Below are 18095 nucleotides of genomic sequence, written 5' to 3'. Positions count from 1 at the left end.
AAGTGGAATCAAATTAAAAATCAACAGCAGAGGGACTTCCCTGGTGGTTCGGTGGTTAAGAATCCACCTGTCAATGCAGGGGACACAGGTTCGATCCCTGGTCCAGGAAGATTCCCACATGCTGTGGAACAATTAAGCCCTGCACCACAACTACTGAAGCCCACGCCCCCTGGAGCCCATGCTCAGCAACAAGAAAGAGAAGCCATGGCAATGAGAAGCCCCGTGCACCACAACTAGAGAGTTAGCCCCCACTCGCCGCAACTAGAGAAAGCCCAGGCGCAGCCAACGGAGACCCAGTACAGCCAAAAATAAATAAATAAAAATTTTTTTAAATATAAGTTAAAATAGAGACAATACCAAATGCAAGCCAAAATGTGCAGAAACCAGATCACTCATACAGTGCTGGCCAGAATATAAAATGGTACAACCACTCCAGAGAACACTTTGGCAATTAAAAAAAAAAAAAAAGGCATCATTCAACCTTCAGTTGCCCTCCTGGGCATTTATGCCAGAGAAATAGACTTACATGCAGACAACTACATGTAAACAAATGTTCCAAGCAGCTTTATTCCTAATAGATTAAAACTGGAAACAACCCTGATGTCCTTCACCAAGTGAATGGTTAAATAAACTGCGGTGCATCTATTCTATGCAAGCACCGCTCTGTGACACAAAGAAACAAACTTTTGATACTTGCAACAATTTGAATGAATCTCCAGAGAATTGGGCTGAGTGTGGAAAAAGAATCCCCAAAGACTACATACTGTATGACTCGTCTCTGTGGAAATAATCAATAACCAACATGTAAGAAGAGTAAAGGAGAGTTTTAATCAAGTCAAACTGAGAACCAAAGCCCAGGAGACAGCCTCACAGATCTGAGAAACTGCTCCAGAGAAGCATGTTTTCAGCACCACTTTTTTTTCTTGTCAGAACAAAGAACATCAAGCAGGACAGGGGTACCTTCCTTCAAAGTATCCCCCAAAATACAGATTTGCACACAAAGAGCAAGTTAGTATGGCCTGGGCACCTAGGGAGGGAGACTTACTGAAGTCCTAGTGGCGCTGACATCCCAGGAAGGGAGGCAAATATGTCTTCAAAACAGACATTTTTTAAACTTTCATTTATTTATTTACTATTTTGGCTTTGCTGGGTCTTCATTGTAGCACTCAGGCTCTCTAGTTGCCCCACAACATGTGAGATCTTAGCTCCTCGACCAGGGATCAAACCCAGGTCTCTTGCATTGGAAGGCAGATTCTTAACCACTGGACCACCCAGGAAGTCCCAAAACGGACATTCTTGAGGTCTAGACAATGCACCCATTTCTTTACCGCTTAGAGAAAAGCAACATTGTATGTTAGGCCACAAGGCAATCTGTTCTAGTTAGCACAAAGTTCAAGCTAAACCAGGTAATATAAGTAGAATGACTTCCCCATTCCTCATTTTGTGAAAATTTCTTCCATCGCTCCATTTATATAATATTCCTTGTTAAAATTTTTAATTGGAGGACAATTGCCTTACTGTGTTGCGTTAGTTCTGCTGCACAACAACGTGAGTCAGCTGTAAGTCTACATACATCCCCTCTCTCTTGAGCATCCCTTCCATCACCCACCCCCCCATCCCACCCCTCCCCTCTCTCTTGAGCCTCCCTTCCATCACCCCCCCATCCCACCCCTCCCCTCTCTCTTGAGCCTCCCTTCCATCACCCCCCCATCCCACCCCTCCCCTCTCTCTTGAGCCTCCCTTCCATCACCCACCCCCACCCCAGCCTCTAGGTCATCACAGAGCGCTGAGCAGAGCTCCCTGGGCTGTAAGCAGCAGCTTCCCACCAGCTAGTTCATACACGGTGGTGTATCTATGTCAATGCCCCTCTCTGTTTGTCCCACTCTCTCCTTCCCCTGCTGGGTCCACACTTCCATTCTCTACCTCTCCATCTCTATTTCCTGTTATATAATATTCCTGAGATGACAAAATTATAGAAACGTTGCCGGGGTCGCCAGGTGTTAAGGGCAGGGTGCACTGGTAAACAAGTGGGTGTGAGCAGAAACGGCAACAGGAGGGATTCTGGAGCTGATGGAAAGGCTCTGTATCTTGATGGCATCAATGTCAATAACTTGCATGTGATACTGAACCCTAGTTGTGCCAGATGTTTCCATGGGAGAAAACTGGGTGAAGAGTACGCTGATTATTTCTTACAACTGCATGTGACTCTACAATTTTCTCAAAAGTAAATGCTTAATTGTTAAAAGGAAAGGCAAGCCCAGATTCCGTATTCATTCAGATTCATCAGGCATAAAATTTATTAAAATTTTATAACTTCTGCTCTTCAAAAGACATCATTAAGAAAAGGAAAACGCAAGCCAAAGACTGGGAGGAAATCTTTGCAATATTTGTATCTGACAAAGGACTTCTATCCACAACATTTGGAGAACTTTTACAATATGATAAATACAATGCAATTAAAACTACGGTGAGAGAAGACTTCACAACTACTACCGCTAGCGTGACTAAGACTGAAAAGGCTGACAATGCTAAGTGGTAGCAAAGATGTGGAGACATCGCTGGTGGGAACATAAAATGGTACCAGTGCTTTATAAAACTGCATGGCAGTCACACCTAGATATTTACCCAAGAGATATGAAAGCATGTATTCACAAAAACAGACTTATACAGGAATGCTGTTTCATAAAGCCCCAATCTAGAAACAAGCCAAATACCCATAGAAAGATGAAAGGATAAACCAATTGTGGCATATCTGTACAACCCAATACTATTCAGCAATGAAAAGAAGCAAAATATTGATATACACAAAGACATGAATGAACCTCAAACACATCCTGCTGAGCAAAAGCAGGCAGACACGAAAGATTACCCTCTGTGATTCCACTTATACGAAATTCCAGGCTAAAACTAATGTAAAGTGACACAGTCGATCAGTAGTTGCCCAGGGCTGGGAGCAGGGAAGGAAGCTGACTGCAAAGCAGTAGGAGGGATGTTTGGGCAAGTGATGAAAATTTTCTATTATCTTGATTGTGGGGATGGGTATACATATCTGTCAAAATCAAACTGTACCCTGATAATGTGTTCATTTCCTTTTACATAAAATTATAACTCTATAAGGTTGATTTTTAAAAGATACAATGATACTCTGTCTCAGATTCCACACACACACACAAAAGTACTCTGTCAACTCGCTATTACAGTTTCTAAATGCTTACCTAACTCTTCCTCTCCCACAGATAACTTAACAGCTGGCAAGCGGCAGTGGTCCACGGACCACAACGTTGAGGGGCACTGCCCTACCCCACGCTGCCAACTCCTCGGGTTCTCCAGCAAACCTTCATGCAGCCTTACTTTGCAAAACTAGGTTGGACAGCTGGGAGGCAACAGCAGGGAAAACGGAGTCCAGGGTCACTGGGTCTTGAACACCGGCTTGTGCGACAGCCGCAACACCCTGTACGTGTTGAGGCCCGGCACGTCGAAGCCCGGGGACAGCCCGTGGCGGTCCAAGGGGTAGAAGTTGACCAGCTGCCCGTGCTGGGCCTCCAGGGACAGCCAGGAGTCACCGAGCGGCAGGGCGCACGGGAACTCGCGGGCCACGTGCAGCTGGAAGACGCGGCCGCGCACGTGGCGCAGCGTGAGCGTGCGGAACGCGGCGGGCACCAGCGCCTCCACGCGGGGCCCGAACTGGCGCAGGCGCAGCTCGCCCGCCGGCCCGGGGCGCACGTCGTAGAAGGTCAAGTTAGAGAAGGTGAAGTAGCCAGTGAAGGGGCGCGTGCTGGGCGGCGGCGCCGGGCTGAGCTCGGCCCCCCTCAGGGCCCTCTCCATGGCCGGCAGGAGCACGTCGTAGGCCTGCGCCACGAGGTCGGGCCCGGGCGGCCGCGGCCCGGCCAGGAGCAGCGTGAGACCCAGGCGCAGCGGCGGCACCAGGGAGAAGGTGGCAGCGTAGCCGTCCAGCTCGCCGTCCTTGCGCACCACGCGGTAGCCCCGCTGTGCATGGAACTCCCACGGCGTGCCCGTCTCGTTGGCGAAGTAGGCGCCCGGGCAGGCCAGCAGCGGCGCCAGCAGCGTCTTGGACGCGTCCGGCCGCAGGAGCCGCTGGGGCCCGCCGCCCAGGAGCACCATGGACAGCTTGGCCAGGTCAGCGGTGGTGGAGTACATCTGGCCCGACGGCCGGTACCAGCCCAGGTCGTACAGAGGTGCCGGCCGCCCACTGCCATAAAAGCCCACTGCCAACCGGGCACGCACAGGAGGCGTCAGGTCGAAGCCTGTGTCTGCCATCCCCAGCGGCTCCAGCACCTTCTCCAAGATCCAGCGCTGGTAGTCACCCTGGACGGTGTGGGCTGCCAGGACGTGGGCCAGAAGCGAAAAGGCCAGCGTGCTGTAATGGCATCTGGAAGAGGAAGGGTGGAAGCTGGCATGCAGCCTAGGATGGGCATCGTCAGGCCCCAGATAACCCCTTCCCACCTGCTCGGATTGTCTGAAAGCCTTCCGAGTTTCATTTCATCGGGTGGACAGGAAAGGAACCTGCTTCACGGCATCGGAGATGGTCAGACCTAGCAGAGACTTCAGAGATCATTGAATACAGCTCAGTATTTATTCTTCCTTCCGGAAAGAGGAAGGCCCAGAGAGAGGCAGAGAATTGCCCAGGGTCACACAGCAGATTGGCAAAGACCTAGACTTAGCAGTGCACCTGGGAAAGTGGTAAAACAAATCTACTTTACACGTTAGTATAATTTACTATATCAGGAAAACGAGCCTCAGATTGCTGGGATTGGGTGGCGCAAGTAACGATAGTGATCATATAGCTCAAGAATAGCAACTAGGGGGCAAGATCTCACCCCCTTCTTCCCAGCCATGGCAGACACCAATAATCAATAGGGAGTCGCTTTTCTTTCCCAAAGGGCAACCCACTCCAGTATCCTTGTCTGGAAAATCCCATGGACGGAGGAGCCTGGTGGGCTACAGTCCATGGGGTCACAAAGAGTTGGACACGACTGAGCGACTTCACGTCACTTTCTTTCCCAGAGCAGACGCTGTTTCAGAATCTCTAAAATAGTGCCTCAGGAAGGCATAGGAATGGGTGAAAATGCACAAATGCTATTAGACATTCCTGAACTTTAGCCCAGGCTCCTTTTTTTAAGAGAAGTGAAGTTCACAGAAGCAGATGCTTCCTCCAAGTTTGCTCAGGAAGTTAGTGTCAGAGCTGGAAGGAGGACTCTAGCCTACAGATGGCTAAGTCTTAGATCCTTCCTTCCTCAGGAGAGGTGGGCCCTGAGGTTCAGCATTTGGAGAAGCAGAGGGGCAAATTTGGAAAAAGGGCACTTGCCCAGGGCCCAGAAGGGGGCATCTGAGGCAGGCGAGTGCCCCCTGTCCTCTGTCCAGCTCACAGCCCCACTGCTCCAGGAGCCCAGCTTCTCTGTTCAGTGGCTACCCCAGCTTTCCACTCCCTATCCCATCAGCATCCCGTTTATTTTCCAGCACTTGGAAAAAAGCTGTATTTATGTTGTTTATCTGTTTAGCAATAAGAATGTTCACTGTTCACTGGCAAAAATGCAAACTCCATGAGGAGGCACGGAGTGGATCCGTTCGCTGCTGTTTCTTAGGTTTGCACATTCCAAGCACAGTGGTGCTCGATAAATGTTGAGTTGATTCATCGAAAGAATTTGAGATTCAAACAGAGCTGGATCTGGGCCCGGCTCCCCCACTGCCTTGCTCTGCCATCCGTCCATGGGCCTCAGTCTCCCCAGATGAGGAACAGGAGTTGTCAGTCATCCCTGAGGTCTTTCCTGGCTCTGACCACCTAGGATATGGTTACACGGGCTGTCTCCCAGGACGGGTGTGTGCCCTTGTGAGGTTCCTGGCATTGGCGGGGCATCAGGGCTCACCCCTCACCTGGTTCCTGGATCCGCCACCAGCACATCGTCCTTGAGCAGGCTCAGGGCCTCCTGGGTGCTGCCCCTCCACAACAGGGAAGTGGAGCGGAGCCTTCGGGGTAGCCCTAGGGAGGAGCCATGGTCAGATTTGCTGGGTCAGCTGAGGGTGGGGTGGGGGGGGCCGCTGGGTGCACCCCTCCCCCACCTTCCATGGGTTGAAAGATAACGATAAAATCAGCTTTGAAAAAAAAGAAAGCCTCTAGCATGGACTCTAATCCTGCCTGTGTTTTGTATCCTTTGGGTTGTTGTTGTTGTTTCTGCACTACAGCATGTGGGATCCTTAGTTCCCCAACCAGGGATCAAACCTATGCCCCTGCAATGGAAGTATGGAGTCTTAACCACTGGACCACCAGGGAAGTACCCTGCCAGTGTTTTGTTGGGCAAGGCACTTAACCTCTCTGAGCCAGAGTCCCCTCATCTGTAACAGGACGGAAATAATTCCCGTCATGGGGCTGGTGTGAGGATTCAGTGGAATAAAATGCTGAGCATGCTTATCATCAACCATAGACCTTCGATTCCTTAATATGTTTGAGGTTGCTGCCCAAATATGTCTTGTGGAACTGACTCCTCTGACTACTTGGGGTTTTCTGATTTTGGATGTGACAATACAGGAAGGCTCGCGGGATTAGGATTCTTCCCATCCATTCACTCAGCAATAGTGTTCAAGCATCTGTTTGGTGCCAAAGGCTGTTCTGGGTGCTGGGACTCAGGGGTGAGCCACACAGAGTCCCTGCCCATGCGGAGTCTGCATTCTAGCAGAGGAGACAGACTGGCAAATAATACTCGTGCTATGGAGGGAAATAATTACATGTGTGAAAGGAGGGGTTGTTATTTTATACAAAGTGGTCAGAGGAAGGCATCACAGGGAAAGCAACCCTTGAGCAGGTGAGACCTGGAAGAGGTGAGGAAGTGAGCCACACACTTCATGAGGAAAGAATGTCTCAGGCAGAGGGAACGGCAGATGCAAAGGCCCTGAGGTGGGAATGTTTGAGGATCAGCAGGAAACAGCCAGCGTGGCTGGAGAGGAGTGACAAAGGGGAGGCTTTGGAGATAAGAGAGATTGGAGGTGCAGGCACCAGACCTGTAGGGTACTATAGGATACTAGAAGGACTTGGTCTCTTCTCTAATTGGGACGGGGCTAAAGGGTTTGAGCAGAGCAATGATATAATCTGACATATATCGGGGTAGCTTGACTGCTATGTGACAGCAGACTTTGGGGGGCAGAGGCGGGTGGGCAATGGCAAACACAGAGAAACCTGTGAGGAGACTTGCAAAAGTCCATGTTTAAATGATGGTGGATTGGACAAGTGAGTAGGGGTTGGGTTCTGAACATATTTTGATAGTGGAGCCAACAGAATTTGGTACTGGAAGGGATATGGAGGGTATGGGAGTGAGAGGTTCCAGGGATAACTAACTCCCAGGCTCTTGGCCTGAACAACTGGGGGCTGAAGTCCCAAGTCCTGGGTTTAAATTCTGACTCTAGCACTTCTTGCTGTGTGACCACAAACCGTGTGCTTTACCTCTCTGAGCCTCTATTTGCTCACTGTAAAGTGGGCTGAAGCACCTGCCTTGATCTCCCTGGGAGTTGTTGCAGGGCCTGACTAAGAATGCCTGAAAAGCTCAGAATGCAAGAAAGCTCCAGACTAGGGTGAAGGTCACTCATAAAAGACACTGGGAGCCTATAAGTTATCCAGGCAGCCCTGTGGTCAGCTGGTCCCTTCGGGACTGAGAAAAGACATGTAGGGCATTTTTAAAATGACCGCAAACATGGAGCCCTGTGCTGGGTTCCTTGGCTATAGATGAAAAGTCCACAATGTACCCCTAGAGGGAGCCCTAGGTTCGGGTTATAACCAGGCGTGGATTTAACAGGAGGTTCATGGAGCAAAAGCCTGACTGACCCCTTCCAAGGCCTGTATCTAAGTTTGAATTTATAATATTGTGAAAGTGAAAGTCGCTCAGTTGTGTCCCACTCTTCACAACCCCATGGACTATGCAGTCCAGGGATTTCTCCAGGCCAGAATACTGGAATTGGGTTAGACTTGTCCTTCTCCAGGGGATCTTCCCAACCCAGGGATCGAACCCAGATCTCCTGCATTGCAGGCAGATTCTTTACCAGCTGAACCTCAGGGGAAGCCCAAGCTTACTGGAGTGGGTAGCCTATCCCTTCTCCAGCAGATCTTCTTGACCCAGGAATCGAACCGGAGTCTCCTGCATTGCAGGCAGATTCTTTACCAACTGAGCTATCAGGAATATTTTTAAAAGGACCCCAGAATTGCATCAGGCCCCAATAAACCTAGGTCTACCCCTGACTGTAATAACCAGAGCTACTTTGAAAAGTACCTGCTGTCAGCTAAGTGCTTGACATTCATTAGCACACTTAATTCCCCAAAATAGCACAAACTAGTCATTTTACAAGGAGAAAAACAAGGCTCAGAGAGGTTACATGACTTGCCCTAGATCACACAGCTAGGAGGCAGAGCTGGAATTTCAGTGCTTGTGCCCTTAGCCACTGGGCCACCCTCCCCTGATCCTCTCCTGCCTAGGCAATTTCAGGAGGTTCCATTCTCTGACTGAGCCTCAGGTTCACCCTCTGCTAATGGGAGCGAAAACCAGCCATGTCCATAGATTGAGACCTCAGGCCTGAACACACTTTGTCAAATGATGAAATAGTAGGCACTTGTGATGCATTCCTACCATCTAGATGGGTTGATGACTGAAAATTTGAACAATAGAAGGCATTTCGGGGTGGTGCATGTGGTGCCTGCCTTCTCCCCTTGGCTGGGGCAGTCGCCACAGATCACAGACTCCCTCCCACCCATTCCTCCCCAATTCCTGTCCACTGGCTTTTGTCTTCCAGCATCCCAGCCTGCCCTTGCCCTTCCACCATAGAGACTTCATCTTGTCTTGTTAGGACATCTTTTATCATTATTCATTTTATGTAGTTTTTAATAAATAATTCATTTACATGATTCAAAATCCCAAAGACACCAAAGGGTGGTGAAAATGAAAAATGATCCCCACCCCCCCGCCTCTTCTCCCCAGCCACCAAGTTCCTCTCCCTGGAGGCAAACCAATGGTTTAATTTCTACTTTCCTTCCAAAGATACGTGATGCACATTCATATATATACATAGACATACACACATAATATATGTGTATATGTATATATGTTGTATGATATGTACATTACATGTGGAAACAGAGCAGAGAGTGGGCCTAGCCTGGCTGGGTGAGAACATGCTTCTTGGTGCCCCCACCTGAAATGGTTTGGGCTAAGCTAGATCATTGGAGAAGGCAATGGCAACTCTGCTCCAGTACTCTTGCCTGGAAAATCCCATGGACGGAGGAGCCTGGTAGGCTGTAGTCCACGGGGTCGCGAAGAGTCAGACACGACTGAGCGACTTCACTTTCACTTTCATGCATTGGAGAAGGAAATGGCAACCCACTCCAGTGTTCTTGCCTGGAGAATCCCAGGGACGGGGCAGCCTGGTGGGCTGCGGTCTATGGGGTCGCACAGAGTTGGACACGACTGAAGTGACTTAGCAGCAGCAGCAGCAGATCAAGTTCAGAGCCACTCACCTGACAGCTGGCTGGCCATCCTTCGGAGGGTGACGGGTGAAGGCCTTGAGGCTGGGCCCACCTCCTCCAGCCCATCCACCAGACTCCTTTGTTGGGAGGCTGATGCCATACCCAACGGGTTGTTAATGGTGAAGGCGCTGGCATACCGCTCCAGAGGGTCATCTAGAGAGGCCACGATGCCCTCTTCCCATAGGCGGTACAGCATCAGGACAGGAAAGATCTTGGAGACGCTGGAGATCCTGGACAATGAGAGGCACAAGGGTGCAGTGGGCATCATTGGCTCCACAACCCACCTCCACCCTGTACCCCCAGCCTCCGACTTTCTGGAATAATCAGGAAAGCGTTGTGTGTATGTGAGCTCAGCCGCTTCAGTCGAGTCTCTTTGTGACCCCATGGGCTGTAGCCTGCCAGGCTCCTCTCTCCATGGGCTTCTCCAGGCAAGAATACTGGGGTGGGTTGCCATACCCTCCACCAGGGGATCTTCCTGACCCAGGGATCAAACTTGTGTCTTCTGCATCTCCTGCGTTGCAGCCAGATTCTTTACCCACTGAGCCAGCTGACAAGCCCAGGAAAGCACTGATCCCACCCGTATTCACCGTTTCAGGTGGAAATCCACAAGCCTCTGTGGAATGCCATCGAGATGCTTGAGAACATAGCACAGGCAATTAGGCAGGGCCAGATGGACACCATGAGTATCTCCCCGACACCAGGCCCTCACCAGGAACTCCCCACTCTGGGACAGACCCGGGTTGGGATCATACCTCTGTCTCTCGCCAGCTGAGTTGCCTTGGAAAAAATACTAGACTTTTCTGAGATGTAATTTCATTGTCTTGTTTCATGGATTTTAGAAAGGTTTGAACAAGATTATGCATGCAAGGTGCTTAGCAACATACCTGGCAGGTAGTAAGTGCCCAGTAGGTGATTTCTTGTTGTTTAGTCGCTCAGTCATGTCCAACCTGAGACCCCATGGACTGTAGCCCACTAGGCTCCTGTGTCCGTGGGATTTCCCAGACAAGAATACTGGAGTGGATTGCCATTTCCTTCTCAGTGGGATCTTCCTGACCCAAGGATCAAACCCGTGTCTTCTGCTTGGCAAGCAGATTCTTTATCATTAAGCTACCAGAGAAGCCCTCAATAGGTGATAGCAAATATAATTGTTGCCCCCTGGCTGGCACATAGCAGCTGCAGCCTGACTGGAACCCCTGTAATCCTCCCAAGTAACCCTGGCAGCAAATGTATTCACTTCGCGCTGTGAGGGCCGAGGATCCTACAGGCAGCACCCGGGAGGGGAGACTGCGGGTGTGTCCCAAGTTGCTTCCATCCGGGCCACTGCTGCTGGCTGTCTGAAACCTGGCTGGAGGACCCAGGAACTGGTTATAGCTCCTTTGTGTCACATAGAGGTGGGTAGGGTGGAACACAAGGGGGTCTTTTCTAGTTTGGGAGCTTTGGGGCTAAGGACTCTCCAGAAGGGATTCCTTCCTGACCTGTTACCCTGTGGTGTGATGTTAGGCACTCACTGGTCCACTCTGGACCTCAGTCTCCTCGTCTATGAAATTGCCAAGACTTAAGAAAGGGCCCTGGTAGCTCAGATCCGCACCACCCCCCCCACCCAGTCATAATTCTCATGAGTCCTCCTGCCTCCCAAGTCCCCCTCGTCGTCCCATCCCTCGGCCCCACCACAGACCCTGGTGGTCTCCCAGCTGACCGGTACATGGTGTACTCGTTGGGGGGCCCAGAAGCTGGGTCTGAACCATTCTTCTTCCCGAAGTTCCCAGTCCAGAGCACGGTGTCATTGTGGATCACAACTGCAGACATGGCAGCCAGGCCCGGGGCAGACAGGGCCTGGCGGAGGGTCCAGCCCACCTGGGGAGAGAGGAGCGGGCGGCTTAGAGCACACGTGTCCTTCTCCCCACCGGGCCCTTCCACCCCCTGCACACAGCGCCACCCCCTGCACACAGCACGCCCTGTCTCGCTCCCCTCTGTTCTCCCCGCCAGTGGCTGGAAGGGAGCCCTAGTGAGCCTCCAGACCTCAGGCTGTCAAACGATATCCCGTGGGGTTGGCCACCACCCAGCTGCAATCAGAGCAGATCCCCTGGAATCTGTTTTGTATGTAAGATTTCCTCATAAGACTTTCGTTCAAAGAAATATTTCCTTGGAAATATAAGAGGAAGGAGGGGTTAAGACCACTGATCTAACCAAACCCTTGTCTGATGCCCTAGAAAGCCTTCAGTAGGCCTCATCCAGGGCTTTCCCTGGTGGCTCAGCAATAAAGAATCTGCCTGCAGTGCAGGAGATGTGGGTTCGAGCCCTGGGTCGGAAAGATCCCCTGGAGAAGAAAATGGCAGCCCACTCCAGTATTCTTGGGAAATCCCACGGACAGAGCAGTCCATGGAGTCACAAGGAGTCGGATACAACTCAGCAACTAAACAACAGCAAAAGGCTCGTCTGACCCCTAGCATTGGAGAATTCAGTATTTGTAGAGGGCCCCTAACGCTCTCTTTGAACATTTGTTGGAAATATTAATACTTCATTATTTTCGGTGATGAAGTTTAATGATGATTAACTGCTAACACTTACTGGACATTTAGAATGTGTCAGACACAATACAAAATGATGTTCATACCTTGTCTCACTTAATCCTCATAATAAGTCAGTGCTGATTTCCGCCCCACTTTACAGGTGAGAAAATCTGAGATATGAAGCGACTTGCCCCAGTGGCTCATGGCTGGGGGAAATCGGGATTGGAACCCCATGCTCATTCCAGCATCTCCTGGCCAAGAGATCTGACATCTCCTGAACTGAGTTCAGTCTACCTATAGTTTCCACCCCTGGACTAACTTTTCCTCTAATTTATGTATTTTTGGCTGCACTGGGTCCCTGTGGCCGGGCGGGCTTTCTCTAGTTGCGGTGCTCCGGCTTCTCACTGAGGCGGCCTCTCTAGTTGGGGAGGATGGGCTCTAGTCACATGGGCTCTGTTGCTCCCGGGCCTGTGGGGTCTTCCAGGACCATGTCTCCTGCATTGGCAGGCGGATTCTTCACCACTGGACCACCCGGGAAGTCCACCTGTGCTAACTTTGCTGCAGTTTCCTCCTCTTTGGCTAGGGCTTCACAAGGTGATAACACAAAGGGAAGTTAGCAGGCTGCAAGGCATTTGCCAGGTTCTCACGAGAAGGCAGCTACAGTTATTATTGTTGCTGTATTGTTTCTAATTAGTATCACCCCTGGGAGGCAAATAGCAGCCTTCTGCTCTGTCTCCCTCACAAAAGCTTCTTGTGTATTTGCAGGCAGGGATTGTGTCTCTCTGCGCTGGCCCACGCCTGCTCTTACATGAACACGCCACCCTCCTTTCCTTCATCTGTCCCACAGACCTAATTTCAAACCCTTCCCCACTGCCACCACCCCAGACTGCTGCATATACACTCCTTTTTTAAAAAAAATTTTTATTAGGGTATAGTTGCTTTACAATGTTGGGTTAGTTTCTGCGGTACAGCAAAGTAAATCAGCCATACCTATACATGGGGCTGCTGCTAAGTTGCTTCAGTCGTGTCTGGCTCTGTGCGACCCCATAGACGGCAGCCCACCAGGCTCCCCCGTCCCTGGGATCCTCCAGGCAAGAACACTGGAGTGGGTTGCCATGTCCTTCTCCATATGTATACATATATTCCCTCTTTTTTGCATTTCCTTCCCATTTAGGTCACCGCAGAGCACTGAGTAGAGTTCCCTGTGCTATACAGTAGGTTTTCACTACTTATCTATTTTACACATAGTAGAGTATATATGCCAATGCCAGTCTCCCTGTTCATCCCATCCCCTTTATCCTCCTTGGTATCCATATGTTTGGTTTGTACTCAAAGTCTATATCTCTATTTCTGCTTTGCAAATTAGTTCGTCTGTATCATTTTTCTAGATTCTACTTTCTGATCTTTATGTCTGTTAAGGTGAGATCAAACCAGTCCATCATAAAGGAAATCACTCCTGAATATTCGTCAGAAGGATGATGCTGAAGCTGAAGCTCCAATACTTTGGCCACCTGATGCGAAATGCTGACTCATTGGAAAAGACCCAGATGCTGGGAAAGAATGAAGGGCAGGAGGAAAAGGGGGCGACAGAGGATGAGATAGTTGGATGGCATCACCGACTGGATGGACATGAGTTTGAGCAAGCTCCGGGAGTTGGTGATGGACAGGGAGGCCTGGCGTGCTGCAGTCCATGGGGTTGCAAAGAGCGGACACGACTGAGCAACTGAACTGACTGCTTGAAGATGTGTGACCCAAGTGAGTGGGGGCTCGATGGCACAGGCTAGACCTAACTGACAGCGCCCTCTAGTGTCGGCCATCCTGCAATGGTAAGTGTAATGTGGGGTTGTTCTTGTTCTTGTTCGTTGCTGAGTTGTGTCCAACTCTTTACAACCCCATGGACTGCAGCACACCAGGCTCCCCTGTCCTTCACTATCTCCCAGAGTTTGCTCAAATTCATGTCTATTGAGTCGGTGATGCTATCTATCTCATCCTCTGCCACCCCCTTCTCCTTTTGTGTTCCATCTTTCCCAGCATCAAGGTCTTTTCCAATGAGTTGGCTCTTCACATCAGGTGGCCAAAATATTGTAGCTTCAGCTACAGCATCAGTCCTTCCAATGAGAATTCAGGGTTGATTTCCTTTAGGACTGACTGGTTTGATCTCCTTGCAGTCCAAGGAACTCTCAAGAGTCTTCTCCAGCCCCATAATTAGAAAGCATCAATTCTTCGGTGCTCAGACTTCGTTATGGTTCAACTCTCACATCTATACATGACTACTGGAAAAGCCATAGCTTCGACTAGATGGACCTTTGTTGGCAAAGCAACATCTCTACTTTTTAATACACTGTCTAGGTTTGTCATAGCTTTTTTTCCAAGGAGCAAGCGTCTTTTAATTTCATGGAGTGTCTTTAATCACATTACAATGGCTCTGTGATCCTCCCCACCTCATTTTTCTCCACCTCCAGTTATGGCCCCCACTAGACTGAATTTCCTCGTAATTCTCTACGTGTGTCTCTTACTGACTCTGCTGCCTCTGGGCCTTTGCACATGCTGTTCCCTCTATCTGGAGCACACGCTTCACACCCCCAAGCTCCCTTACTATATACACACATATCCTCTGGGTATCTCCTACCTGCTCAGCTCTCAGTTTAGACACCACTTCCTCCAGAAGCCTTCCGTAACTCCAAGTCCTGTGACCCCTAAACTTGCCCTGTCCTGACTCTTGCTCTTGTAATAAATGTTTATTATATCGACTGTTCTCTTCACTCCAGACTAGTAGCTCCTTCAGAGCAGGACAGTGTCTTCTTTCTGCCATACCACTGGTATGTAGGACAGAGTGAGTGCTCGAGAATTGTATGTTGAATGAATGGATGCAACCACCAGTGTGGAGGGCATGCCCTCCCCCTCCTCAGCCTGGTCTAGCCCACGGTCAGTTCTCTTCTGGGCCATCACTGACCTTTTCCAGGGCCTCCTTCAACACGGGGAGGGGGTGGGCCAGGGGCACAGGCTCAGGGTGCTGGGGACACATCCTCACAGGGGCAGAGGTCACCTCTGGTCCCAAGGAACCTGGAGGGAACATCACAAAATGAGTGAAGGACAGAGATCAGGATAGGAGTCTAGGGGTCATCGTTGAAGACGGGGGAAGGTGGCAGCAAGTGCCAGGCTCATGCCCTAGGGCCAGCCCTCCAAGCTGGCTCCCTCTCACCACAAGGTACCAGCCCTGGGCAGTCAAGGGCAAAGGGCAGAGCCTGCCTGGGAGGAGACAGCACAGTCCCACACTCACCACCTGCAGCTTGGCCTTCGAGAGACCAGTCAGGCCACAGGTGCCCATTGGCAGCCCTTCTGTCTCATATATCCAGCCTCCTCCCTCTGTATAGTCAGCAGACTTAGGTCCCAACTCCAAGGGGCAGCCACAGCAACATCTCGATCTGTCTCCCTTTCTCCAGCTCTGATTATATATCTGAATGGAGAAGTGGATTCAGGGCCCTGCTGAGGCTCCAGGCTTAAACCACCAGGAAGGACTCATTCCATCCCCAAAGCAGTGCATCCGGGCATCCGGGTTTGAGTCCCATCCTGCTTTTGTCCTGGCGTATGCTTCCTTGCACCTTCAGAGGGAAGGTATGGAAGTTTGCAGGGCAGGATTCGGGCTTGAGACCATCTCTACGGCCCCCAGACCTCCCCGCATTCTTTAAGGACGGTGTGGGGTGGTAAGAGTGTGAGAGCCCCCCAAGAGTATAAGAACCACCTTTTCCTAAACCTTCTAGGGACTTCCCTGGTGGTCCAGTGGTTAAGACTGCTCTTCCACTGCAGCAGGCGCAGGTTCAAGCCCTGATTGGGGAACAAAGACTCTGCATACTGTATAAAGAAGCCAAAAAACAATAAAAATTATTATTTTTTTTAATGTCCCAGCAGGTCTTGTGTCTGGTGAGGTGCTTCAAAAAAAAAAGGTTCACTTAAATAAACCTTCCACTGCCTCCCAAGACCACCCAGAACTGGGAGAAGGCTCCCTGATGGAGGTTCACTGTGGCCACAAGCGCTTGAGACCCTCCCACCTCCTGAATCAGAGGGGCTGTGTGACTTGTTTTGGCCGAAAGAATGAGGTTGAATTGATTGTGCACCTCCCAAAGCTAGACCTTAATCCGCCTTTGCTGCTTTGGAACACTTCCCTCTCGTGGACAAGCCTGGGATAGGGACCTTGAGAGGGAAAATCCACATGGGGGAGAGGTCCACTGAACTTGCTTGCATTGGAGAACCCAGGTTAGACCAGCAAGAGAACTGCCAGCCAGTGCACAGAATCACAAGAAATGATCAATCACTCTGTTTGAAGCCAGTGGGTTTAGGTGGTTTGTTACCCAGCATCAGATGACATGGTCCCAAGCAGGAAAATCACAAACCCTACAGAAGATCTCTCAACGACTTCATCCGCATTGTTATTAATAACAACCTCTCAGGTGATGCCTATGTGAGGATGAGGACGCAGATCACTGTAGTCAGTGGACCCAGGAGAGTTCCATAAAGTGTTTCCCATTTGTGACAAATTACGTACAAAATTGGAAAGAAAACATTTAGAAACTTTTATAGCAGTTTCTCAGAGTAATCTTGTGAATGTTGAAACTAATTACTGAAAACCTGGGCTTCTATTTTGCAGTCTTTCTTTTTCATTTATTTCCCTAATATAATTCATTTTTTAATTTATTTCATAAGGCTGGTCTGCCACAAATTGGTAGTTTGATAGTTTGAGAAGCACAGCCCTGGAGAACAGGCCAACCTACCCACTTGGGGACTGTTTGCTAGAGGGACTAAGAAGCCCTTGATAAAGGAATTTACTCTAGAAAGAAAGGGTTGGCTGGGAGAGGAAGAAGCTGGCAGGAAAATAAAAGAAGGCATTTCTGCAAAAATCTGCAGGATTCTGGGAGCCCAAGCCACCTTGTTGAGCCATTGGCATCTGTAACACAGGATGACTCAGAGAAACAGAGAGACATTCTCCCCAACTGCAGCAGAGACCTGGGACTCTGGACCATCCGGGATCCCAGCAGGCCGATGGGCCCAGGGGTTGCTATAGCAACAGAGGGCCAGGATGTTACCTGCCCTGGAGGTTCATTTGCTGAGCCTTAACCAGCCCACGATGCAGAGTCAAGAGATGGCAGTTGCTGTCCATGTACACCGGCACGTGTTCCTCCCAAGGTCTTAGCTGAAGCTGGAGGAGTGCCTTTAAAGGGAGGTAGAGCCTGGAGATTCCACCCTGGGGGCTGAAGGCAGAGCAAGAGAAACCCTACACTTTATGGGGGGGGCAGACCCTGAGTTTTATGCCCCCAAGAGTCGGTGGCTTAAGAAAACCCCAGGGGCGTTAGGATCCTCAGGTTACACAGAAGGGCATCGAGGCACAGAAGGAGCACACGACCGGCCCAAAGGCGCACAGTTCATGAGCGCTAGAGTCCGCATGGAGGCCAGAGCTCCTCAGTCTGAATCTGTGGTCCTCCCTCAGGTCAGCAGTGGCGGCCCAAAGCCCACAGGGACCTCCAGGGACGGGGGGCAACTCAAGGAGGCTTGGCACTCACCGGTCTTCAGCTTGGGGAGGTAATACTGCCACAGGAAGCAGCCGGTCATGAGCGCAGAGAGCACGAAGAAAAAGCTGCAGGAAGCCGGCAAGAGCCACTTCTTCTTCACCTTCAGCAGACTGAGCTGCCGGCCAGCCTGGAAGGGGAAGGGCGAATCAGGCCCACACAGGGGGTCAGCAACCGGGAGGAGAGAGGGACTCCCCCGGCCTGGCCCTTCCTATGCCTTCAGTTCAGTTCAGTTGCTCAGTCATGTCTGACTCTTTGCAACCCCATGAACCACAGCGTGCCAGGCCTCCCCTTCCATCACCAACTCCCAGAGTCTACCAAAACTTACGTCCATTGAGTCAGTGATGCCATCCAGCTATCTCATCCTCTGTCGTCCCCTTCTCCTCCTGCCCTCAATCTTTCCCAGCATCAGGGTCTTTTCAAATGAGTCCTATACCTTAGGTTCACCCAGACATCAGAGGAGCCTACAGCTTGGGGTGAGTTTCGCACCTGTAAAACCAAGCA

General features: G+C 50.5%; 1 protein-coding gene across 1 annotated transcript; it reads right to left on the bottom strand.

Moving 5' to 3' along the window:
• Positions 1-2273: 2273 nt before the first annotated feature.
• Positions 2274-17781, bottom strand: LACTBL1 (lactamase beta like 1). Its single transcript, XM_044938131.2, has 6 exons — positions 17586-17781; positions 14984-15093; positions 11217-11374; positions 9512-9750; positions 5893-5998; positions 2274-4390 (listed from the first exon to the last, which is right to left on the bottom strand). Exons 1-6 carry the CDS (start codon positions 17632-17634, stop codon positions 3409-3411), a joined length of 1644 nt encoding a protein of 547 aa, XP_044794066.2. The 5' UTR covers positions 17635-17781; the 3' UTR covers positions 2274-3408.
• Positions 17782-18095: the final 314 nt, after the last annotated feature.

This window comes from Bubalus bubalis, chromosome 2 (assembly GCF_019923935.1).
Source record: "Bubalus bubalis isolate 160015118507 breed Murrah chromosome 2, NDDB_SH_1, whole genome shotgun sequence".
Taxonomy (NCBI): domain Eukaryota; kingdom Metazoa; phylum Chordata; class Mammalia; order Artiodactyla; family Bovidae; genus Bubalus; species Bubalus bubalis.
The sequence above is the reverse complement of the archived record's forward strand: the minus strand, read 5'-3'. Positions and strand labels throughout refer to the sequence as shown.

Coding starts and splice junctions, on each gene's coding strand:
- LACTBL1 (XM_044938131.2), bottom strand. CDS start 17,634: ATGACCGGCTGCTTCCTGTGGCAGTATTACCTCCCCAAGCTGAAGACC. Junction 5,999..9,511: donor GATGGCCAGCCAGCTGTCAG/GTGAGTGGCTCT, acceptor GCTCCTCCCTAG/GGCTACCCCGAAGGCTCCGC. Junction 4,391..5,892: donor GTGGCGGATCCAGGAACCAG/GTGAGGGGTGAG, acceptor TTCCTCTTCCAG/ATGCCATTACAGCACGCTGG.